General features: G+C 44.7%; 1 protein-coding gene across 10 annotated transcripts in view; it reads right to left on the bottom strand.

Annotated features, from left to right (window-relative positions):
• The window catches only part of cadps2 (Ca++-dependent secretion activator 2), a 160,626-nt gene that overhangs the window by 82,982 nt on the left and 51,077 nt on the right, over window positions 1–26,567 (bottom strand). For all 10 annotated transcript variants that reach the window (XM_037106757.1, XM_037106759.1, XM_037106758.1 and 7 more), the window contains 5 exons: window positions 20,504–20,836; window positions 7,429–7,509; window positions 5,844–6,077; window positions 5,400–5,521; window positions 993–1,104 (listed from right to left, as the gene is read on the bottom strand). In XM_037106757.1, coding sequence (XP_036962652.1) covers window positions 993–1,104; window positions 5,400–5,521; window positions 5,844–6,077; window positions 7,429–7,509; window positions 20,504–20,836 — 882 coding nt within the window. The remainder of the gene's footprint in view (window positions 1–992; window positions 1,105–5,399; window positions 5,522–5,843; window positions 6,078–7,428; window positions 7,510–20,503; window positions 20,837–26,567) is intronic.

The following is a 26,567-nucleotide window of genomic DNA, read 5'->3' as shown; positions in this document are numbered from 1 at the left end:
GGGAGGACGGGGATGGGTTAGCAAGCGTCATAACAGATACAGAATAATCAGTGTACTCTCATCTTATCAAGGAACAAAATCAATTAATAATCATCAGTCTTGATCAAAACTATGAAAATGACAATCAGCAGTTGATGACAACACACACACACACACACACACACACACACACACACACACACACACACACACACACACACACACACACACACACACACACACACACACACACACACACACACAGGAGTCTCGAGTGTGTTTTTGTCGTGACTCACGATTTTAACGTCTCCGACATCTTGAAGGACGTCTGAAAAACTTTCTGAACTCCGCCGCTCATCGTCCAATCAGAATCCAGCAGTAATCAAAAGGGTCTAAAACCTTCACCCGTGGTTTTTATTTCTCCAGGGGAAGTCTGCAGCTGATTTTAATATTTCATCATCTCCTCCGATGACTCTGATCCTGCGCTGGGTTTATGATATTTTTTTTTTTTCTCTGCCTGTAATTAGTCTGTAAAAATCGTCTTTCAGTAAAAACTGTCTGTCATGTAAAGTCTGAGGGAACATGAGTGTGAAGTGTCTGTGAATTTAAAGTGAAAAGTTAAATTTCACCCCTTAAATTGTCATTTTTACACGCTCACATTTAAATCCTGCTGCTGCTGTGAAGTTGATACTGACGCTCGCTGAGCTGCTTCTGTCACGTCTGACATCAAAAGACGTTATCAAAGACGCACGTCTGCAATCACGTTCGTCTTATTAGTTCAGTCAGTAATTAGTTCATTACTCAGGGAGACAGTTTGTTTGTTACGGAGTTGATTTGCTCTTTAAGATGATGAATGAAGTTTTCTTTCTGGTTTCAGCTTCATGTAAGACGAAGTCTGCTCAGTATGGATTTATACTGATGTGTGTATTTAAATCAGATGTTCTGGGATACTTTCTGTGGTGATGTGTTGTTGTGTTGTTGTGTTGTCATGCGTAGTGACGGCGGACTCTCACCCGGCCCAGCTCCTTGTCCTCCAGAGCCAGAACCCCGGTGCTCTCTGTGAACAGCTTCACCTTGACGGAGGGCAGCGGGTGAGTCGTGGTGAAGTCCCCCTGAGTCCCCCACCTGAAAGACACCAGGATCCTCTTCAAACCTGTGCAGACACTCAGAGTTTGTATCGATCCTGCACATTGGGTTAACTCACACATTTTAAAACGAGCCTCTGCAAAACACACAAAACCACATCGACATTTGTATAAAATCACATCAAGTTCACATAACATGCTTATTCACTGCAAATCAGGACGCGGGGGGGGCGAAGTTAAAGGTGATGAAGCTGCTAAATCGGGACGTTTCCTGCCGTGTTCGGAGTATTTAAGGCCGAACACGGCAGGAAACGTCACCTCCAAAGGGTTTTTGCACCCAAACCTAACCAGAGCATACGCAGTGTTGTGACGAGACAAAACCACAACCTGAACAAACCACAGTGTTTTAACTTATCTTTGGTTTTGCAGGTCCCACAATATCAACAGAAGTGAGACAGGCAGCGTTACTCTCAGCCGTGTGTGAAAAGTAAAAGGTCAAGGCCAGTTTGTTTCTGTAGGACTTTTGCAGGGTGACATGCAAATAAATCCAAAATAATTAAAATTGCTTTTAAAAGACAGAAGAAGAAAAAAATCTGTCAGACATGCGGTTTTATATCACAGCCGGCAAACGAATTCTTAAATCTTAAATTTCCTGCAAACTTTCTCTCAGCTTCACGTAATAACATCATCTCATCAGGTGTAAGCCACAGATCCACAGATCCACAGATCCAGAGGCAGTAAACAATCCCATCAGTGTCGGCTGCTGTCGAGAATCACTTACTGCTCATCTCACGGAGACTCTAATGGAGCAGAGTGACGCCTCCTGCTCGCCGCGACGGGGCCACGGCCATTATTCACTCTGAGAGCCACGCACACGTCTTTATGTCGAAACTGCCACTTTAACTGAAGTGTAAGTGTGTGTGTGTGTGTGTGTGTGTGTGTGTGTGTGTGTGTGTGTGTGTGTGTGTGTGTTGCAAGGATGACAAGTGACCCCATCCCTTGTTCAGGGTGAGAAAGCAAAGCTGAGCTCCGTGTTCAGTTTTGCCACAGTTTCCAAGGCAACGTTGTGCAGAAAGGTGTGTTCACGCCACACACACACACACACACACACACACACACACACACACACACACACACACACACACACACACAGACATCAGATGTGTAAGACGGAGATCAGACACCGATACAAACAGCTCTGACCTCGTGCATCAGCTGACCTGATGACTGTTGTTGTCACACTTTCATTCTGCGTCTCGTTTCGTTTTGCACAAATCTGACCGACCTTGAGCGATGAAAACATTAAAACCAGACGGCGGGGGAAGAAAGACTGCAGGACGAACGGTAAGATTTCGTCACAGTCTCGTCTAATGTTACGCCACAGCTGCTATGATGGAATAAATATTACAACTAACAGCTGAAATATCTAAAGACTCCGTGGTGTCACGACCACAACAGAAAACAACAGAACGTGTGGGGAAATAACGCACATCAACATCCGGCCGACAGTTTTCCCCGAGGCAGCGATACCTCGAGGGGAAAAGAAGGAAAGACTCAAAATGATTTCATTTGTTACCCTGAACTCTTCAGGCCTGAGCTCCAACTTACAGCTTATAAACACAAGACAAATATGTAATGCAACAAATAAAATATTCTAAAGATAAAACCTTAATGTGACAAGAGAGTTCATCTTCATAACTTATTCCCAGACAGAGATGTTTACTTTATTTCTTTCCTTTGTTTAATTTATCAGCTTGTTCCAACAAACCTGTCAGAACCTCGATCATCTGAAACGCACTGAAAATATCATAAATAAAATAGTAGAAAGGTGAGATATATACAAGGTTTATCATCGTGTTTTATGTGCTGTGTCTAAAAGTTGAAATAAAAAAAAAAGAAATGTCAAAATATACAGAATTGTGTAAATTATCACAACAGTGTTTCACTATATTGTCATTTACTGTCTGAACAACATGTTTCCTGTTTACCAGCTGGAGATCTAACAGAAAGGCTCAGAGGGAAGCTGAATGTATTTTACATTTGATGATAAAACTGTTACAAACATCTGGTGCAGCTCGGTCCAGTCCATCAGTTCCATCTACAACAATCACAACATTTCCTTTACGTCTGGTAGAAATATTATATTTCCAACACTGTCGCTTGATAAAGTGACGTTTTAACTGAGTAAACGTGATTCTCTGCCCTCCACTATCAGCTCGCTGTTCGTCTCTGAGGCGCTTCGTCATTTTAATAATTGTTTGCGTTTTTTTTTTTTTGTTTTAAAATCAATTTACCATCCAAACTCTTCAGGCTACATTTGAAATTAACCTCAGCTTCAACATCATTTTCTGGAAGGCGGTGAATTAGTTGAGGTACAGATAGACGCTGTAGACGCCCTGCAGCAGACTTAACACTGTTACACACACAGATTTAATTTATAAACCTTTTTTTTTTTTTTTTTAATCTCTGCCTGCGTCTCTGCAAGCTCATTTTTATTTTGTATGGAAACAACGAATGCAAGTCTGTCAGGAAACTAAAAGAGCCGACAATCAGGATGATATCTGATCAGTAATGTAGGAAAAACAGCGGTTCGGTCCTTTAAAGTGAGTCACAGCAGCTTGACATTCCACAATAATTAAGGGTATTCTTAATGAAAAGGTCCTCGGTGATTAAAGATCCGTTACGCTGCGACTGCAGGAGTCATCAGAGTAATTGGCCGGTGTTGTAATCACAGCTCATCATGTTGTCCGTGTAATTACAGTTAACTATGATGTCATTAAGTGTACGGGTGTGTTATTGAAGATGAGGGCTGCTGGGTAATTACAGTGAAGGTTACAGGAGCTGCGGCGAGGCCGGCTTCACAGCGCACGATCCCTGTTGACCGACGAGGTCGCCAGGTGACGGTGAGCTCGTCTAATTGGCTGTGTGTGGTGGGCGGACGCTGGAGGAAAGAAAGAAACCTCTCTGTAAGAACCCCGGGGCATGTGAAAGGGCAGCCTCATTACTGCGAGGACCCCCGCTGTCCGCCGTTCATCCAAAGACCGACGACTGCTGCAGAGGAGGTGCAGAACTGTGAACTGTGTGCCAAACGGTCACCAGCAGGCTGCAACGCCGCGCCGAGGAGAATAAAGACAAAGACTGTGGAGACAGTTTGTCCTGAAGTCACATCGCGGAAGCTACGTGACAGATTCAATTCCACAAATATTCTACACATCTGTGAGTCAACACAGTTTGATTTGCGGGTCCTGACGATGCAGGATGACAGGAGCCAAAACTGTCCAATCCACAAACTACCTGTCTGTATGAGTCCCAGGTGTGAGGCTCTCTCTGATTGGCTCATATTTACAACATGAGACATAAAGAGGGCTCAGAGCTGAGCTGAGCTGGGCTCCAGGAACCAGAGTGTGTTTCTGTGTATGTGATGAGGAGAGACTGACTCCCATCACCGAGTTACATAACAGCCTCATCTTCTCGCTGCAGAAGCCTCGACTGAAGAATGAGAAACGCCGCTCCGGGCGGGTTGTCGAGGCGTTTGAGGACGCCGAGTGTCACGCCCCTCCTGTTAGAGAAAATGTGGAGTACAGCCGACATCTCTGTACAACCCGAGATGTCTGAATTTCAAAGATCTGCTTTGATTCAGTGTCAGGTAACTGTGTTGAAGTGGATTCTCACCGAGGTCTGCGTCTTCATTTCATCTTCAAAAGCTCAGACGATAATCCAGTTAGGAGTCAAGAGGAGAAAAACTCAGCGGGCTGTAAACATGAAGTGTTAACGTCGCTTCAACAACAACAACGATCACAGGCTTTGTGTTGCACTTCTGCAGAAACCTTTAAATATAAAATCCACAGCCTCAAAATATCAAACATGAGAAAATCGTGTATGTTACCGTACTGCCGTAAAAACAAGACAGAGACACGAAGCAGACGGCTGATTAGTTTAAAATCAGCAGCTGGCGAGCACGATAATAAACGTGAATCCAGAATTTAAGCATTTATGATTCACTGCCGTACAGCTGATTCTGCCATTATTCAGTCATTAGTTCTGCAGGTAAACTTGTATAATCATAATGAAACAGATTCGGTGTTCGAAGTGAATTCAAGTTTCAGCCTCCGTGTTGTCATCTGCAGTCGTGGCCGTCGACAGCGATGTTCTACGTCCCCAAAAGAAAACAGAAGCTGATGAATCAGACACAAAGTCATCGCAGGTTCAAACCAGTGAAATCTGTAACTTAACTCAAGGTAACGGTGTGTTTCAGCTGCCTGTCGCTGTAACTTTTTGAGGGAAACACCAGATGATACTGAAGTCTAAACATCAGCTCGTCTGAGAAGAACTCACTGTGGTCTGGAGGCTTCAGCCTGGTCCGTCTGCAGCTTCTCTCCTCCCTCCACCTCCATGGTGCAGTAAACGATCCGGTTTGGAGCCACAGACTTCAGACCCTGGACCTCCACGATCACAATCTGAAAACACCAGCAGAGGGTTCAAACAGAACCATGTGTTCAGTCTGAGCAGCCAAAACATTCAGTGAACTAAGATGTTCAAACCAATCAGCTTCCAGTGTTTGTTGGACCAATCGATGGTCCAGTCTCGACCACATTCAGCCGTATCTTTTTATATTTTGGGATTTTATTCTGTGTTTTTATTGTAAAACACATTGTGACTCTGTTTTTGGAGACATGAGAGAACTTTATGTGGCACACTGTTTCCAGACCTCATGTATGATGTCATTATATTTTCGAGATGAGGAAACTGAATTAACTGTCACATGAGATGAAATCCCACCTCCAGAGTGAAGGACAGCACCACGTCTGACTTGGACAGGATGTCTCCCTCGTCTCCCATGTCCAGGAAGGAGTTGTTCATGGAGGAGCGTTTGAGCTTCTGTTTGAAGTCCGGACCTCCTTTGGACACTGGCAGACTCTCCAGGTTCGCCATGAGCAGGTTGACCGACGAACGCAGCTCCTCCACAAAAAGAGGCTCCATCTCGGCAGAGACGAACTTCGGGTATCTCCTCTCCTGCAGGACGGACACACACACACACACACACACAGTTAAAATAACAGTGTGTTTTAATGTTCGAGCTTCACTGTGTAGAATGATGCATATTCAGTGTTTCACACGAGTTTTCACATTCATTGTTTAAAGTGCTCATGTTCTCGGAGCTCACTGAGAATCCGAGAGCAGCCTTCAGTGAACGTAAGCCCCATTTCCACCAAACAGTACAGTTCAGTTTGTGTTTCAATTGTAAAAAGTTGTTCCATACCGTCCTGAGTTTCATAACACTTCTGGCACCTAAAGGGGAAACTAAACAAACACGTCTTTCTTTAAATCACCTCAGTTTTAAGAGTAAAGAGAATAATTCCAAGCTGTTTCTTTGGTGTTTGGCGTGTGACTCCATTACAGGGCTCGGATCCCAGAGGGTGGAGATAATTCCTCGCTATCATCGGTAAAGAGGAAGTACAGAGAAAGCTGGAAAACAATGCAGGAAGTAAAGCAAGAAGCTCTTAAGTAGTTATAGAAAAAGTAATGACCACAGCAGCTGGAGATCAGGTCAGCAGGTATGGAAAGAGACGGAGGGATCGACCCCGCCTCTGTCGGAGTCCATGATGGAGTCTGTTGGTAAGTTTGGTCGCTGTGTGTTCTGATCGTCAGGTTGGAAACATCTCTAGTCAGAAGATCATTTCACACGTCTCTCCAAAACGTACACACTGTGACAACCACGATAACAGACACGCAGATGCTTTAAGCTGGATTTATTTGTCAGGCTGTCTTCGTTTTGATTCCCCTGCATGTGGCACCGGTTGACACGGCAACCATCATTACTTTACTTAATGACAAAACAACCTTTAATTGAGGAAGATGTTTTGACAGGAGTTTTGTTGGATTCGGAGATTACACGTCGGATAACGACTGCGTGATTGTTGTCAGATCAGAGAGCTGAACGCAGCTTTAAAGCTGCATTAATTATCCGGTTTGTCTTCTCTCAACACATCTGATATAAAAACATCTGCATACGTCCAAATTCAGCAACTCCTGAGAAAAATATCCGACTGCGTGGTTGTTTTGGTTGGTGTGAACTTTCTTCACCAGCTCGTCTTTAACTGGGTCTGTCTGCTGTCTGGTGCCGGGCGGTCAGTGTGCACTGGGTTTATCAGAACCTGTCTGATGAAAACAGCTGGTGCTGGAAACACTGAGATTAAAACAACTGAGCCAGAAGCTCTGCAGAGCTGCAGCGTTCGTGAGATTTCTCTGTGGAGTTTGTCAACAAGACGACACCTTTCAGATTACACAAAAACACGTTTCACTTATTAATTACGACGCGATGAGTTTGGGTTTTATGACGAGGAGGTAAACGTGAGTTTCTCACCCTGGAAATCTTCTCGGCCAGCTGTAACCTCCCGTCCAGCTCTCTGCGGATCTGAGCCGCCTGCTCGTCAACGTTGTCCAGCTGTGAGAAAGAGAGAGAGAAGACAAAAACATCAAGACCTTCATCAGTCGGCCTGTAAGAGTGCTGCACAAACACAAAACCAATCAAAAGGTGAAAGAGAGACTCAGCAGGAGAGGTCTGTTCTGAAGAATTGTATTGATGAACTAATCAGCTGCTGAGGTGGTAATAGCTGACAGTAATTACCTCATTAGGACTGAGAGGCAGTGGCAATTACACAAGAGAAATATTAAATCATGTTTGTTTACTTCTGGTTGGAAGAGTTAAAGCTGCTCGGCTGCAGTTCCTCTGACGTCCACTAGATGCTGCTGCAACAGAACAACTCTCTGCATTGAAGTGAACAGGAAAACACCAAATTCCACCTCACAGCCTCAAGAGTCACTTTCACATTGACGGTTCAGTTGTAATCAAACGGAAGTCACATACACGCGAACCCTGAGACCTCTGCTGTGTCTCAGTTCAGCGTCTGCATCCTTCAGAGGAGCAAATACATCGTGAAGTCTGTCCCAGTCTGAAGGCTCCTCCAGATGCTCCTTCTTCTCCCTGTTATGAGGATATGATCCTTCATGGCCTCACATATCCCAGGATTCTTTGCACGCCAGAAAAAGTAGAAAGAAAAAGAGAAAATGGCGACATCGCGTGGCGTAGATCGTCACTTTTGCGGGCCTGGGCGACAGAAATCGTGACGTAATGGTAAAACATCTGGTGATGAAGCAGGAAACGCTCCAAAGGCTCGACCGTCACATTTAACTACAGCTGACCAGGTTAACAAGGTCTCTGAAGGACTCGCCTTCAAAGACCACAAAGACCACAAAGACCAGGTCCTTCAGAGGATGCAGACCCTGAACTGAGACACAGTCACTCATTTTAAAACCAAAGCAGGGTTCTGTGGTTCCTACAGCCGGAAAAAAAGTCAAATGAAACAAAGTTTTCATGTCAAATAATTTTACTTTTATTTCTAATTCTCAGACAATAACACAGAATAATTTGCCGTGCTGAGCTCGACTTCCTCTCCTTCTCTCCAGGACGTTTAAAATGTGTTTAAATTTTCTTCCTCTTCTTCATTTCTCTGTCTCAGGTCAGGATTACTAAGAAGGTCAAAACGTACAAAAAAGTTGGGAGCGATACGGAAGAAGTGTGACTCCAGGATGAAACCAGGAGAAGGCGATTTAACACAGGATTCTCAGCAAAACTTTTAAAAGACTTGTGGTTCCTTATTGTAAGAACTAAACTGTGTTTAGATGGATGTATCGCTCTCATTTGCACAATACAACATCACTGGTGAGACGCACAATCAGCTGCACTCCATGCAGACCGATCAGACTCCTCACACAGCTCACTCTTTGGCTTCAGCAGTGCAATAATGATCCCAAACACCTGTAAAACACACTGCTACATCCCCCTCTGACACTTAATTAGCACGTAACATTAACTTACATTCAGGAGAACGACTGGCATCAGAAAACGTGTCGGCCTTCAGTCAGGGAACTGTATTAAGACTTGAGAGAAATGCTCTGCAGTGTAAGTGCTTTAAATGACAGAGAGTCATCAGACTGAGAACTGTTCTGTCAAGGCCTCGGCTCTTTGGCTCAGATCAGGATTTTCTGGCTCTAGTAACTCGCAAACACAATGGGAAGAGATAAAGCCTCCAGGTGTGTTTATCCTTGTTCGACCAGCCTTGGTTAAATCCCCCTCACCATTATCGCCTTGAAGAAGCAGCATTACACTCATTGGACAGAGACCTTTTAATCCTGTCTGGCGTAAAGACACTTCAGCTTGTGGCAGGAGAGGCCAGACACTTCGCTTCACCTTCGCTTCAGCCACCCCGAGGACATTAACATCACAGGAGACATCGCCTATCAGTAATGAAGTGAAGTGAGGAGAAGTCGTATAAAGAGCTCGGGGATGGACGATCGGGTCAAACAAGAGCAGGACTTTCATTCAGGAGACGGCTGTAAGACCGCAGCCAGATGTCTACCAGTTTCACCGTGTTGTTTGATGATACGTTTGTAAAGAAAGTTCCAGAGTCAACACAACGATTCTGCTGGGAAACCTTTGGTCCAAGCATTCATGTGGGTGCCACTTGACACGAACCACCCATCCAAAACTCCCCCATGGTACTCTCTAATGGCAGAGGCCCCCCAGCAGGACAATGCCACCTGACACACCACAAAAACTGCCCAGGAACACAAGAGCTCAAGGCGTCGACCGGGTCTCCAAACACCCTAGATCCTAATCCAGTGGCGCCTAACCCTCGTCAGATCCGCGGAGGCCCCCAGGCCTCAACATACAGGCCCCAACGGATCCACAACAAACGTCCCGGCGCCAGACACGACAGGAAACACTCAGGTTCTACATCTACGTCATTTTAGAAAAATGCTGACCTATTCAGTCAAAATGCCCATGAATCATGCAAATACATCAACTTCATCATATAATCTAAATCCATCACCGTCGAGGAAAGTCAACAAGAAGTGGATTTCGTTTAGCGAGAGCTGTTGATTGAACCGATGGTAGCGTACAGGGGCAGTGCACCAAAAGCTCCCGTTTGAAGAACTTTTAATTGCTGCGTGATCCGCGGAGCCCGAGGCCGTTCAGACTGCTTCAGATACATACAGAGAGTCACAGCTTCACTGTATGAAGCAGCAGCAGTCAGAGGAACAGCCCTGGGCTCCACGGATCACGCAGCAATTAAGAGTCCTTCAAACGGGAGCTTTTTGATGTGTAGATATCTCTCAACTTGGCAGGTATTTTGTGAGCCGGCATGAATCCTAGTGCATTAGTCCGGATGAGCTGCAGAGGTTGAATAGCAGGAGCTGTACAGCAGTCTAAGCTTGAGATGATCAGAGAGTTTAACGCCTGCTGAAACTGCTCATGTACAGGAGGACGTGTCCTCATCGTGTGCTTTTCTAAGCTTAGCATTGCCTCTTGTCTTTTGTCATCTCTTCTTTGTTTTTTTTCTGTCTTTATTACAACAAGTGAACTTTCTGGATTGGTGGAGGGGAACTGGAGGCTTATAAAATGAGTTCACAGCTGTCGCTACAGTTTAACCTCCACCACAGGGAGGCTGTGCTGAGAGCTCCACTCTGAGCAGGAAGGATCAGCCGACAAGTCGTCTGTTAAACTGGATGTCAGCGACGCTCAAAGAGAAGATGAAAGCAGGGTGAAAATTGAACGAGGTTTGCTTACTGGGCAGAAAACAGCGCCTGGTTTCACAAATCTGTGATGAGCAGAGGCGTCTAAAATGACAATCAGAGATAAAACGGCCCTGATTGAAACTGGCCCGAAGCCAAAGAGACGAGTGGAACCTTCAGAGGAGATAACAGAGAGGAAAGATAAGCTGTTTAATTTGAGCCTGTGCCAAAACGAGTCCCAGAGAATCAGTTAAAAATCAGCCGTCAGTGTCTCGCAAACTTCCTTTAGTTTAGACAGAAGAGTTAATCAGACCTGCAGCGCAAGAGAGAAAAAAAAAAAAACGCTGAGGGGTGAAAATCAAAGTGGGACCAAAACAGAAAAACATGTTACAGCGTGAGACTCCAGACGTCTTCGGTCCGTCTCGTTATCCAACCTGTGACTCTCACACTTCAACCTTCTGCTCCATACAAACACGATGACACCTGGACAGACTGCTGAACATGTTCGTCAGCTCTGGTCCTTCACCTTGCTGGTAAACTCACGCTAACTGACTTTTGCCTTCGTTACGTTTCCGACTTCAGTCTTCAATGAAATATCATCTCCAGTTCTGATGAAACTGATGCTATAGCAGCTACGCTAACCTCTTGATGGGATGCCAGTGTTGTTAGGTTTTTTTTTTAAATGAACAGTCGCCTCTCACGCTGGTCTTGACATCTAAACCACAGCTCTTCCTCACAGTACGCTGATTGGTTGAACGCCTTCCTCACATTGTGTGTTTTCAGCCGCTCTGCCCTCAAAACTGAGTAAAATTAAAGCACGCTGTGTGTTTCCTGTGCTTTCCTCCAAGTCTTTTTATATCAGGGTCTGACAGTTGGATTTCTGGGTGTGCCCCCCTCTGACATGATGACACGGTGCAGAGATTTGAACCGCATCATACGACTTGCTTGTTGTCATAGAAATGCTCTGCAGGGCAGAATCGGAAAGGCTGCCAACAAAGACGACCATAACAGAAGTCACGGGGACGCAGCCAGCCTGAACTCCGGGTTTCTGTGCCGGTGTTTGTGTCTGCAGATACAGATACCGGAGGAGGAGGAGGAGGAAGAGGAGGAGGAGGAGGAGGAGGAGGAGGAGGAGGAGGAGGAGGAGGAGGAGGAGGAGATGGTGATGGGCTTATTACAGGCCAAGAAGGCTGCCACCATTTGAGCACACCAGAGGATATTTTTAGGGACATTTAAAGCCATTTTTGTGTTGACCTAAAAATCCAGCCATGATCGCGGCAACCAAAACAAGTATTTTAAGCCGACCCATGATGTTTTTCTAACCCTAACCAAGGAGGTTTTCTGCTTAAACCTAACCAAAGCATCAGCACAGCGTTGTGACAGCGTTCTTAACTCATCTGTGGTTTAGCCTCTACTCAGTCTCGAAAGCCCAAACATCGCGTACGAAACTTTAATAAGTTGGGATTTCATCTTCGGAGGGTCTCACCTGAGAGGTGCTCTGAATATAATCTGATTATTTAATAAAATAATATTGCCAGCATCGGGCCTCACGCCTGCCTTCACTAACTGTGAGGAGATGGAGATTTGTTCACGGATGATTTAATAGTTTGTTTTGTCTTTCTGTTTTCTTTCTGCTGACACTTCAGAAACGTGGCCGTGTGCATCCGCGTGCAGACCGTCGGAAATAACAGACATGTTTAGTCATTCTGCAGTCGTTACTGACGAGGTCTGTTGATCACCGAGTATTAATTAACTCAACACTGCGAGGAAGAAAGAAGAATTAATTACCAAAGAGATGGAGGTCAAACCGGCGTGCACGTCAAAAGTTCTGCCTGATGGAAACACTTTTAAATGACGTGTTTTGAATGACGGAGAAGGTCAAGAGGTATTTTACTTTAATAATAATTCAAACAATAATTGTGTATGAATAAATATCGAGCTTTAAAAGATCCTTCCTTCCTTCCTTCCTGATGATGCTTTAGATTTAAATCTTCCACTCTTATTTGTGTCACTTCCTGTTTTTTTTCCTCTTCTTGTATTAACTCATTTCCTTTGCCTCATTTTGCTTTGTTTGGAGGATTTCTTTTGTTTTTAAAATGATAAAAGAGTGACCCAGAAGCGTTTTGTCTGAGCAGACGTGTCTGTGGAGCGTCAGACGCCTGCGTGATTAACCTGTGGTCAGAAAAAATAAATAAATAAATACTGCTACTTTGCATTCCTGGTTGTATCTCTGGTTAATTACACTCAAATCTAATTAACGGCACTGAGATAATAGAGCTCGCAGCCTCTTCGCCGCTAATCAAAGTCTCTGCTCAACACGTTTCAGTGGCCTCGCTGCACAAATAGGTTTATCAACCTGATTAAGAAATAACAGCAGCGACGGCCAGTAAGACAAATAAAACGTCCTGCATGTAGAGAAATTATATCATTACAAAAATGTCACCGCGTATCTGACTCAAGCCAAGACAGAACTGTAACGCTGGTGTCTGATTAAAAAGTAAAGAAAATCAGAACCGACTGACTTTTCTTCAGTAGTGAGATTCTGCTGCAGACGACTGAATTCTCACACGTTCGAGTTCTTAACAAGAATTTCTATTTTAAGAGAAGGAGATTCATCAGAGCTGCTGTTATTTAAACTGCCTCTCGTGTGTGAGGACGATCGAGGCGATTACAGACACACCTACAGCTGGCTGCATGTACGAAAACACACACACACACACACACACACAGTGTACACTCTGGCGTTGTTACCATGACTTCTGTTATGGTCGTCTTTGTTGGCTGCATTTCTGATTCGGCCCCACAGAGCATTACTATGACAACCAGCAGCAGTCACATGACGCTGTTTGAGTCTCTCACAACATGTCGACACGTCACACAGGTGGCATCCACACATCACAGTGTTATGAACACAAAATGCCATAAAAACCTTTCCTCAGAAGGTTTTTCAGGAGCCACAAACGGCTGGAGATTTCCCTCTTTCCCGTGACAAACAGCTGGATTTGGTCGCCATTAAAACAGCTGGAAATCAGAGCAGGTTGCACCCTGGTTGTACTGGTGGTTTGCAGGACCGTTAACTGCAACTATCACTGAATCAGACGACCCGGCTGTTTGGTGACCATGCAGCTTGCAGAGCGTGCAAAAGTTTGAGAAAAGTATGTCAAGCAAACTGAAACCAGATGATGAACCGACTCAGACTGTCCACAGACGATGAAAAGGATTTGTGTTTTCCTCTTGGACAGACCAGAGATCAGACAAGCAGCCCTGTGTTGGTATCCAAAAACTAACCCAACCTTAAATATTCCCACTCACTGCAGAGAAACATCAGCTCTGTTTTCATACTGCCACCATGACTCTGCAGAGCTCTGCGCTGTGGGTGACAGTCAGGCTGGATATAACTCAGTCTTTTAATTATGTGGTGCGTTCACACCTATGTATAAAGCTGGAATTAAAACTGGCAGCATCCGAACTGCAACCACTAGATTTACTGAGTGTGGTGTTGAGGGGAGAAAACAAATATATTCCTTACAGTTCTTTAGTGTGAAACTTTCTCAGAAAACGCCTTCTAGGGACACACACCTTCTATGTGACAGCAACATGGGGTGTGAAAACTGGTGAAAAGCCTGCTGGGAAGTTTATCAGATGGTCACAGTCCCTCATTAAGGGAACCTGACAGAACAGAAACGCTGTCACATCAAGCTCTCACCTGGCCAGCAGCCCAACACGAGTTTGAGTTTGTAGGTCCCTCTTTAAACGCCACACAACTGCAGGACGGTCATTTTCTGAACTGTTCCTCCGATGAAACGGGTTCACGTCCTGGTTGTGACGAGTTGTTGAAACGTGTGTCTCGGAATGTTTGGCAGACATCTCCACTGCTCATCACCTCAAACTTAATCTTAGCAAAACTGAGCTCCTCTTCATCCCGGGGAAAGACTGCTCTCACATGGACCTGTCAGTCACTGTCGAGGATGTCACCATATCGCCTTCATTGGTGGTCGAGGAACCTGGATGTAATCCTCGACGACAGACTGTCCTTCACCCCCAACATCACTGCTGTGGCCCGATCCTGCAGAGACACATCGCAACTCCTGGTCCAAGCGCTGGTCATGTCCCGCCTGGACTACTGCAACTCCCTCTTGGCTGGACTCTCAACCTTTGCAACTAAACCTTTGCAGCGTATCCAGAACGGTGCAATGCGCCTCTTTTACAATCTTCCCAAATTCTCCCATGTGACCCACCACCTCCATGAGCTCCACTGGCTTCCTGTTGTGGCCCACATCGTATTCAAGACGATGGTGCTGGCCTTCAAGGGCGTCGATGGAACTGCTCCTGTTTACCTCCAAACACTGTCCAGACAACACAGCCCGACAAGAGCACTTCGCTTTTCTACATCAGCTGGCCGGCTGGTAACACCATCGCTGAGAGCAAATAAAGTCCAAGGTCCAGCGTCATGAAGTCCAAAAGCCATAATATAAGAACCGTCTGTCTGCAAACTTTATTTTGTCTAACCAAACGTAGCATATCATGTATTACTGCTAACTAGGAGTCGATCGCAGCGGGAACTGATTCATTAGTCACTTTATATCAAGATGGAGATATCGATCGGTCGGTTGAAAGAAATTAGAAAAATGTTTTGATAATCCGCTGATCCTTTCAGTCACTTTACGAGCACAAATGTCTGTGTTTCCTTTTCTTTCATGTGCTTCTTCACACACACACACACACACACACACACACACACACACACACACACACACACACACACACACACACACACACACACACACACACACACACACACACACACACACACACACACACACAATGTCACTGCTGTTTATCCTCTGAGACCTGCTGATCTGAACACCTGGACTCTCCCCCGTCCCTCCACAGCTGGAGTTCCTCCTCTCTTCTATTTTTATCTCCCTCCATCTTTTGCATCCATCCCTGACGGAGAAGTGTTCACCTCCTCCTTCAGCCTCACTCACGTCTCTGCAGTCCACAATCTCGTGAAGTCACGATCCTGCACAGCACATCGAACGCACCGCTTTCATGAACACAGTAAGCCAAAAATGAATCAGTAAATAAATAAATAAATCTAAATCAATCCTGTAAAAATGATCACTGCCTTCAGAGAATAATTCCTCAGTCATGTTTGTGTCGGTCTGTCTGTGCGGTGTCCCGTCTGACATGTTGTCCACTGAGTCCTCATGATTACAGGAGCTGTAATCAGTAATTACACCAGTAAACAACACTTTCAGTGACGGGTCCACAGAGCCTCCACAGTGACAATCAAATTAAATCACGATTACAAACATTTAATATAACAAAGTGTGGTTGAAATACAGCTGGTTGGTGGTAGAAAGCAGATTTTGTTCAAGTCCGACAGTCGAGGCAAGTTGCTCCAGAGGGAACGAACCTGCTGAGCAGTCAGAGAAGCTTCAGTCTGACAGATGTGATCGTGACAGGCTGAAGGATTCCCTCGGTGTCAACGCTGCAGTCAGCAGAAGCCGTCCTCTCGGACAAAAACCGATCAGGTGTTTCAGAGCCGATCTCTACATCTTAAAGAAATACATTTCTGTCCACCGACTCCTGAGAGAAATATCTTTCACCCCGGTGAGCACAAAGCTGGATTTCAAAGTTGATTTCTGGTTGAAACCTGAGCGAGAATCTCCAACATCGTGTCATAAAACAACAATCGGTGTAATTATTATGATAATTTGTTCATTTCTATGCTGAAAGAGAGACGATAGTGATTAATGTGAAGGTTTGTCCCTGAAGTCACATTGCACTGATGAGGTGTAACGTGTTCTCTGTACAAAGAAGACGTCACATTTAACCATTAATATAAAATGTCGTAAATATAGAACTATATCGTCTGCTAACAAAAAGCTTCCAGGTCGTCAAAATGGGAGAAAACACAAGATACAAGATCTGAAAGACATGCAAAGGAGATTAGAATATCTTGAACATAATCGCTAAAAATATGATTTGAACTTTATGGAAACGTTGACACACTGAGTGTGACAGCAGCCAACTCCTTTCAGGAACAAGCCAGTGTTTGCTGAGTCTATCAGAGCTCGTCAGATGAAAAAACTTCTCTGCTGCTGCTGGAAAGTGTGACGACAGTTTGCTGAAGGCAGAACGTGACGCCGAGATTTTGGCGAGAACCTGAAAACACAGGTGAGCGTTTCAAAATCAGATTAGCTTGAGTTCCTTCCTCATTTGTGCGCTCTCTTCTCCTCCTCGCAGAATTTCCTCTTCATCGTCTTTCTGTTCAGGCGACTAATGAAGCAGGACAATAATAGAATCTGTCCTGGCAACAGACTCACTCTGGTTGTTATACAGGCGAGAATGATGTCTCAATGGGCCGTGAAGTCATCTGTAAATGGAAGCTATTTATGTTCGGCGCTGGTTACAGAGAAGGAAATAATCAGCAGAGGAGAATCGCTGAGGATTACTGACGCGCTGTTTCCTCTGCAGAGTGGTGTTCAGAGGGCTTGTGGACCGGCCTTTAAAGTCTCTTCACCCACACGAACAAACAGAACAGATTTTCTCTCGTTCCTCCAGCGGTGTCTAACCGAGCAGACCGGCTTTGATGCGATTTGCACAAGTTTTGATCTGTGAGGAACGAGCCTGCCCGTCGATCCTCCCACACCACTCGTCTTCTCTTTAACGTTTTCTGCAGCGTCCAGTCAGACTCCGGTGCAGGTCTGCAGAAACACGTAACTCAATAAAAACCCCCATTCTGTTCACGAACTTCTCTCACATTCACTTGAACGAGTCTCCAAATGAAGACACAATCGTCTCGCAGGGGACGGAGGTTGGACCTGTTCAGTTTTCTCTTATGGCTTTTATGACAAGTTCACAGCACCCAAACGTGTGAATTACACGGAGCTGTCCTGAAAACAAAATCATGATGTTTTCAGGCTTTATTGCGACACAAGGTATATTTTGATATTTTGAATTCATCTCTAAAGCACTTCATAAAATGCTAAGTATCACAATGTTTCTGACCAGTTGTCTCTACATCAATATTTCAGCCAGATTGTCGGGAGGACTTCAGGTATCATCTGTTCTGTGGATACACGTGATTAAACACTATTTCGAGAACATCTAGAACAGTTTGATAAGAAACACTTACGCAATTGGACAATATAACAATCTCCAAAGTCTAATATATAGTTTGATACAACAATAATGATGTTTTGCACGACGGTGGAGTGACACGGACACATCGTCTCCGTCTTGTCATTTGTCCACAGCAATCACACAGAGGAGAGGAAGGAGGGAAAAGCATTACAAGACACCTGAACACCTGTAAAACCACGAGTGAATGAAAATCCTCTCTGCTGCAGTCTGTCAACTTTAACTTTGACCTTTAAAGTTTGCAGAGGGAAGATGAGTCACAGCCCTGCGGGTCAGGAGAGCAGAACCAGTCGGCCCCGAAGACTGAAAACAACGTAGAAAAGAAATGTTGTTCCAAATCGTTATTTAGGAGACGATGGGGTTTGATGATGATGATGTCAGCTGGAGGTATAAAGCATCTTTTTCTGTCACGCTGAACGGATCTGAGGTTTGAACACAGGCTGCATCAATTCAAAATGTTTGGATGAAAACATATCAACTCCAGTCCCACAGAGCTGATGTTTCAAAAGAGAGATTTGCCTTGAAAACACATTTTCGCCACATGAATCGGTTTTAAATGTGTTTTATTACTGACGAAGTTCAGTTGGGTTTTACAATTAACGTCTGCAAAGCTGTCCGGGCAGATATTCTAAATAAAATGAGGAGTTCAAACGTGGGCAGAGTCACGATGCTCTCAGTCTCTGTACAACAAATCAATTATGGATTTGAATTCTTCTTTCACCGGCACCACACAGCCGCTGCACACAGTGGAAACCATCGATCTCGATAAATAATCCACTGCAGTGCCTGTGTGGTTGCAACAGGAGCTTTCCGGAAGAGTTTGTCTCCACACTGCAGAGGGAGGACGAAGCAGAGGGACTCTAACTGGGATTTTACTGTTTTCATTATCAACAACAGCGGACAGTTAAGGTGGAACGCTGCTGAAGCTTAGTTCCATATAAACGCGGATAATTTGTTGTTTTGTCGTCAGTGAAAAACAATATTGACCTTGAAGGTGAAATAGGAACCTCATACAAGAAACAATACTGAAATAAAAAGCAGGAAAAGTCACGTGATATCGCGTGGATAGTTGTTGCTGGACGACAGTAGTTCCACCTGAACTGTCCTCCAGGTTACGTCTCATTCTGAGGTCGACTCTTCTCCACTGGCAGGACGGCGGCGAGCGGAACAAGCTGCTGCTAACATGAGCTGTTCAAAAACTTTATTTTTAGTAACTCTGTGTACACAAACAATGTTGTCAGTGCTGGTGTTCATGTGTAGAGACCCTGGTGATGCTACCAGCAAAGTTTCATGTTGTGTCGAGACTTCTTACTGTTTTAAAAATATTATATAAAAAGATTTTGATGCTATCGTAAAAGTGCCCTTAGCACTCCCATTGAAAATGAGTTTGACCTGAAAATACGGTAAATCGCAAAAGTGGCTCTTTTGTTGTAATTTACACAGAAGTTTGACTCATATACATTCACAGAAAAAGCCTGAGTTTTAATGCTGCAACAGTCTGTCTGCATAAATGAACGTGCCACTAAAGTGTCCTGTCAGCCCAGCTGAACCTACAGCATGCAGGCACGTGCATGATTACTTATCTAAAATCTAAATCTTCAGGTTGAAATGAGAAAACAAATGTTTGATAAAGCAAATCATCGCAGGCAGCAGTGAAATATTTGTGTCCAAAATCCAGCACTGCAAAAACACAATAGACTAAAACTCCTTTCAATATTGTTGTGTGTGTGTGTGTGTGTGTGTGTGTGTGTGTGTGTGTGTGTGTGTGTGTGTGTGTGTGTGTGTGTGTGTGTGTGTTTGTGTAGGACTTGTCCAATCCACTTGGTGAATACTCTGTTTTGTCCTCTCCACAACCCCCAGAAGAGTCCAGTTCCAATCCAGTTCACAACCACAAAAAAAGGAAGGAAAGCAACTCAAGTCCACAGAAACAGATCCATTAAGACGGGCAGTCCCTCGGTGCAGCTCTGAAAACACACATCCAGTGTCGGCACGCTCACATTTCACTTGTAAGTCGAGTTGTTTCAGCTCTCTAGGAGCTTCACAAAGGCCCTGAAGTCTAAGTCTGCTTTTGTCTGTCGGTGAGGAGTCGACACCAAGGAACAACTCAGTCGAAGCACCAGGCGACATCCTGGTCGGTCAGTCAATCTTTATCTGTATAGCGCCAATTCACAACAAAACTCATCTCGTGATGAGATTAAGTAGGTCTAAACCAAACTCCTTGATCACTTATTTACAGGGAGCCAACTTTTCCACCATGAGTAAGAATTTGGCAACAGTGGCGAGAAAAAAAACAACTGCCTTTTGAAAGGAAGAAACCTCGAGCAGAACCGGACCGAATGACGGGCCGACTTCTGCCTCTAGCGGCTGGGCTGAGCAAGACGGAGGGAGGGATAATGAAGGCAGTGACACTGATAGAGCTCACTAAACTGAAACAGGTACTTATTATCGTAAATATTATAAACGATCCCAATAATCTTTTACAGCATTATGATCTCCAAAAACACATCGATGGAATTTGGAAAACGTGGAATAAAAAGCACAGCGTCGCATTAAATCCATCGATTCGTCACATTAAAATCATGAAATCTGAAATAAAATGAATGTGTCAAAGTTTCCCTACAGCAACATCTAGTGGACGTTAGAGGAACTACAGCTCAGGATGCCTCAGTATGTGAAACGTGTCCACTTCTACCTGCTGACTTCTCGCAGCTCACCTGACAGGCGTTGTACAGCAGCTGGTGCTCGAACTTGCGGACGCCGAGGATCTGCTGGAACATCTCGTACAGCTGCTCCTTGCTGAGGATGAGCTCCGACACGGCGCTCAGGTGCGCCCGCTGCGGCTGGCGCCGCATGTCCTCGTCTCCCCTGTAGATGGCGTCGTACTTGGCGATCCAGGAGCTCAGGACCGTTTCTTTGCTCAGGCCGTCGATCTCCGGGAGGCTTCGGACTCGCCGCTCGATGTTCTTCTTGAAGACCTCGCGGAAGTCGTTGGCCGAGCAGCCGCCGCTCTGAACCATCCGGGAAACACGCTCGCTCTTCAGGAAGCCCTGCAGAGGAGAAACGATACAGAACGATGAGCATCAACAGCCGGACAACACCGAGTCGAACTGACATTAATCATTATTCATTCATTAGTCTTCACTGTTCTGAGCTCAGAGAACAACTGAACCTTTGTTATACAATCTTTTCTATCTCAGTTCATTTCTATTTTGTTTTTTTATTATGCTCAGATTTTCAGTAGCCTACTTTTCCTGAATCATATTCTATTGTGCAGTCAAGGGAATATCAATCAAACTGGTGCCGATTTACTCATTTTAATAAAGGCTTTTATCCATTTTTTGCAAACTAACTGAAAATATAAATGTCTTTATCTCCTCGACGCCACACTCATGAAAAGTCATGTGGAGGTTTGAAGTCCACAAAACATTTCTGGAGCTTCACAGTAAAACTTTCCATCAGTAGATAAAGACTGAATTATCATTTTTGCGTGAACTGCTCCTTTATTTACCCAGAACTGTCCCACTCAGGATCAGAATCCCTGTTTTCCATTTTCCTTCCTGTTGTGTGTTGACAGGGAGCAAATGTTCTGTGCTGTATCGCAGGCAACTGGACTTAACAACCATTCACACCTGGTCTCATCTAGCCCTAGCAACCCACATGAAGGCACAAGTGGCCCACACATGTTTTTAAAAGCTTGCAGCTCCCCTCCAGTTAGTTACAGCTGGATCCAACAGAATCTGCACCAGTGGAGCTGATAGGTTTCACTCTAGTCTCTGTGTTAACTTCCAGCAGGTCCGGTCCGCTGCGGATCTGCTCCGTCCAGCTCAGGCACAGATACGGAGGACAACTGCTTCTGCCGGAGCACGACGCTGCAGTTCAGATGAATTTAGCACAGAGCAGACAGGAAGTCACGCACCGAAACAACAATATGACTTCCGGTTACTTTTCAAAATAAAAGACTTTGTGTTGACACCAGCACACGAATCTCAAAAAAGAGGCAAACACAAGCTTTTCTGCTGATCCTTCAGTCGGGAACACTTCCTGTTGTTGTTTCTATAACACAGACCTATAACTGTGGTCGCGAGTGATTATGTGATTATCGCGGGAACTGTTTGGTCTCGTGAGGCCAGCTGTCGACCGTACTGCTCCGTGGCGGACTCAAAACGCGACCGGTGGGGGTTGCTGGACCTCGGAGCAAAACTGAATCTGAGCTGTAACGCGAGTAACCACAAGAAATGAAGCCTCCTCTTTCATTTTGATGAAAACAACGTGACGACACACCCAGCTCAAGATCCGGGTGGTGATTCAGAACCAGGGGAACATATTCAGTCACACAACCTGATGACTGATGACTGAACAGAAACCAACCTTCAGAATATATCTTCAGAGGCTTGTTTGAACAATGTCCCAATAATTCTGGGGTTTTAGACTTTCAACGCTTTGTGAATTATTTACACACACACACAAATCAAACACGTCTTAGAAATGAGATATTTTTAGAATTTGCGCCCGTTAGAACTTTTTCTTTAGATGATTTATGAAAACGTTCCTCAGCTGGGACTGAAAGCAGCACAGCCCAAACAAAGAGACGCTGTGGTTCCGACATATTATCAACTTCCATCTGGGTTAGTGCTTATTTCAACACACTGGATTAATAACTACGCTTACTTCCAACTCATTTTATCAAGATATAAACGCAATTAAAGTTCTAGTTTCTCCAGAAATGTTGAGGCTTGGATCAGCTTGTGCCATTTTTCCAAACTCCGTTCAGACATTTCAGTGGAGTGCCAACAGAACCGTCCCGTCCTCCTCTGATGGTAAACACTGTTTCATTCACATTTGTGGATTTCGACAGATTTCTTTACCCAAAGCGACGCTCACTGAGTCTGACAGAAGAATAAGTAGCTCAGACTGATTCAGCAGCGACTCAGTGTGACATTCAGCAGTCTCTCAGCTGGCTGCTTCACCTCTCCCCGTCAGTCGCTCCGAGAGTCCGGAGATCAGAACATCAGCGAGAAAATGATTCATCTAACGGAGGCTGAGGAGACAAACAGACACCGGCCTCAAACTGGACCAGAACATTTAACATATTCAGCTTGATTTCCTCGTCTGATGTGATTCCATCGCTCCAAATTCAACTTGATTTGGCAGAGGAAGATTTCTAACTTTAAAATCTGCAAGACGTCCTGTCAGATGTTATAAAACGGGCAGCAGATTCTCTCAGTACGTGTCCCGTCTCATCTGAGTGAGGCTCGTTAGGAACATGGTGGTTTAATGCACCTGCTGTATGTCTGAAGGACTGAACTCCACTTTAACAGACAGATGAAGCCTGACATGTTAACCACTCCATGTCTGAAAAGGCCTTTCATTTGCTCTCTAATACGATAAAATTGAATAATAACACCTGTCAGCGATACACATTCTGCATGTTAAACTGAAACTCTCGCCAAAATGCAACCGAGAGTCTTTTTGTGAATGTACATGAGTCAAACGTTACTTTAAAAGCATAATTACAACGAAAACGCCACTTTTAAGATTTACCGTATTGTTGTTTTCAGGTCAAGTGGCACTCCCATTGAAAATGAGTTTGACCCAAAACCAAAAATATGACCAATCTTAAAAGTGCCTCTTTCGTTGTAATTATGCTTTTAAATGAACGTTTGACTCGGGTACATTCACATAAAGACCCTCGGTTGCATTTTGGCGAGAGTTTCGCTTTAACAGTCTATGAGGAAGCTCTTCAGGGGTTTCCATGTGATTACCTGCGGTCGTGATACCAGCACACAGGTCCAACAGATAAAAAACTCCAACAAGGAAACACTCTTATGTGACTGTACAAAAAACAGCTGATTGCTTTTTGGGTCTCTGAGCGCAGCCCCGTGTCTGGCAGACGCTTCCCTGCTTTGAAAGGCTTTGCTAGTTTGATTAACTGGGATGGATAAACTGCACCAACAACAAAGATGGTCTGTTGGCGACGCTGCCTCATGTGAGCGATCGACCTGCGGAGGGTGAACCAACAGCAGATGGAGAGAAGCCGCCGCGGAGCAACAGGAGTAACGATGTGGAACAGAAATCAGTAGAATCTTTAGAGTCTCAACGAGGAAATGAAAGAGAAACAGCAGAGGAATCTATTGTTTTAGTGTCGGGGAAATCAGCAGAGATATTTGAAATCAGCAGGGGGGACGTCGCCGCTGAGAGACGACACACAGAGACTCCTCTTTATGGTGATGAATGGAAATGGGCAAACGTTAAGTGGATGACGAGGGAGGTGACGGATGTAGCTGCCACCAGATGAGCCTGCTAACAGCAGCTAATCTGCCTCTCTGCATCGCTCAACACAAACCGCAGAGAACAAAAGGACATTAAACAGCTCCCGCGGAAGACGAGGATGCAGCCGGGCCGACGACTACAGAGCCGACTGCTCGAATGATGACACTTGAAGTGAGGAAACAGATGTGAGAGTTTTCTAGTGGAAATAAGCCATGGCTGTTTGAAGAGGCTGCGGGCTGTCGGCCAGGTGGGCCAAGAAGAAGATTTGCTCAATACTCTGCTCAAAGTCACTTTTCATTCCCTCTTCAATGCTACGAACAGACAGCACAAAGAGTAACCATGGAGCCGCTGCACACAGGGTCAGAAGTACTGAAAGATTTATCCGTCTCAACACAGCAACACAATCATGAAATCATGCTGTCCACTGTGCCGGTGACTAACACGGTGTAACATGCTGATAGTAACGACCTCACACGTTTATTTGTACTTGAGAACAATGAATGAAGGAGGTATGATGTGATGTGCCGATACATCAGGCTGATGGTCGGTGAGCATCCGTGGTCTGTCCTGAACCATCGGCACCAGTCAGGCTTTACTGCCGGCTTTGCAGCTGACAGATCTTGTAGAATTGCCGACTAGTTGGCTGTTCACCAGACGAATCAGCTCACAAGAAGAGAAACAAATAGAAAAAGGGAGGAAAGCCCTCGAGCCCGTCGCTGTAGTATCCATGATTTCACCCATTTTTTTTGCCTCTGCCTCTTCACAGGTGCCATTTGTACTTTTTATCAGACACATTCTCGATTAGAAGCAGTTGCTGATTTATCCTGATGGTTTGAATATCGCAGTAGTGTCGTCAAGGTATGTAAAACCCAATAACGTGAATACTCGATGTTTGCAACAGTTTCAACGCCTCCTCCAGAGCGTCCAACACATCGAAACAGTCAGACGCTCTCATGCTCATCGAGGCTGTAATCGATCTAATGACTCCTGATATGAAGGCAATTTACATTCTGTAACGCTTTTCTTTGCTACAGCCCAACTCTCGACACAACTACACACCGAAACGTCTCACAGCCTGCATCAACCACGAACAACCACACTACCAGATCTGACGGATGATCACAACAGTTTTTGATTCCTTGTCAGCTCTTGTCCCTCCTGTTCCCTTTATTTTTTTACCATTCGAGTCACTTAATCAGACTCTATTTTCTACCAAGCCGAATGAAAATAATGATCACATACCACAAAAACAACAATTAATTATTTTGGACAGCTTGAGCTGAATCACATGCGAGCGACCAAACTGAAAAACAAAGATGGATAACATGAACGCCGGCCCGTCTCAGTCATCAGCAGATGGTTAAATGGTCATCTTTAAATAATGGTGACTGGCATGAAGACGAGCTAATGGAGCGGCCGGCGTCTCGTTAACCAGCGGCAATTATTTTTTCTGCGTCAGGATGATTACTGTTTTCGATTTGTCTGATTGCTTTCTGTCCCAGATCAAATGGGCCGCAGACGAACGCAGCTCTGATGTTTCATCACGGGAAAAATGATCCTGTTGAGTCTGAATGTGTTGACTTCACTTCGCTGCAGTCTGCAATTACTCTCACACTCCGCCGGAGCTTTCTATCATCAACAACGTGTTGAGTCTCACAATACTTCTTGACTTCCTGTTGATGAATCCCAGCTTCAAGGCCAACGGTTCCCGGAGTCGATGTAAAGTTTTAATAACATCTCTGAAATGCAAAGTTTCTTCAGGAGGAAAAAGTTATTAACAGTGAGCAAATTAATCCACATTTGCTGCTTCATACAACTGTAACTCAACTACACACACGTTTCTTTCCTCCTCTTGGATTTGTGCAGGGCGGTGCAGTGGATCCAGTCTGTAATAAGGGTGTATTGGACCTGGACGGCGCCTGACAGTATAAATCAATATATCAGAGCCTGACTGACATGTGCGCTGGTTGATATTATTGTCCTATCACAGATGTGTGTTGTCGATATCAGCTGAGATGAAAACTGTTTTGGTTTTAAAGAACAAAGTGCAGAAAACGATGCCTGGTGACGTCTGTATTTCTATATTTTATAGCTCCCCTTTTTTTAAATAAAGTTCTTTGTTGACATTTTATAGAATCTTTTCAGACAATTTGCTCTTTGTTCGAGGACACAGAACAAAATGATTCTACATATAAAACCTTGAGGTTTTCTTATGAAAGCCCGTTAAAACCTTTTTATGTCGGTGTCTGCGCTGACATTTATATTTCTAGTTTACATTTTTTGGCCCTATATCAGATTTGTGTGAGAGGAGACTAATAAAATAAATACTTGGTAGCTTCAGGACTCGGGTTGGGTTCAGACTGAACCATCGGGCCTGCACAGAACTACACACTGACTCACTATAACAGACGAGTGGAGCCTTAAATCAGGCAGCAGCCCTCCCTCTGCTGCTCTCCGGATTCTATAGGCTCTCCTCCATTTTGTCTGGCGACACAAATGTCAGCCATT

This window comes from Acanthopagrus latus, chromosome 8, assembly GCF_904848185.1.
Source record: "Acanthopagrus latus isolate v.2019 chromosome 8, fAcaLat1.1, whole genome shotgun sequence".
NCBI classification, from domain to species: domain Eukaryota; kingdom Metazoa; phylum Chordata; class Actinopteri; order Spariformes; family Sparidae; genus Acanthopagrus; species Acanthopagrus latus.
This window is presented reverse-complemented; position numbering and strand designations above follow the sequence as displayed.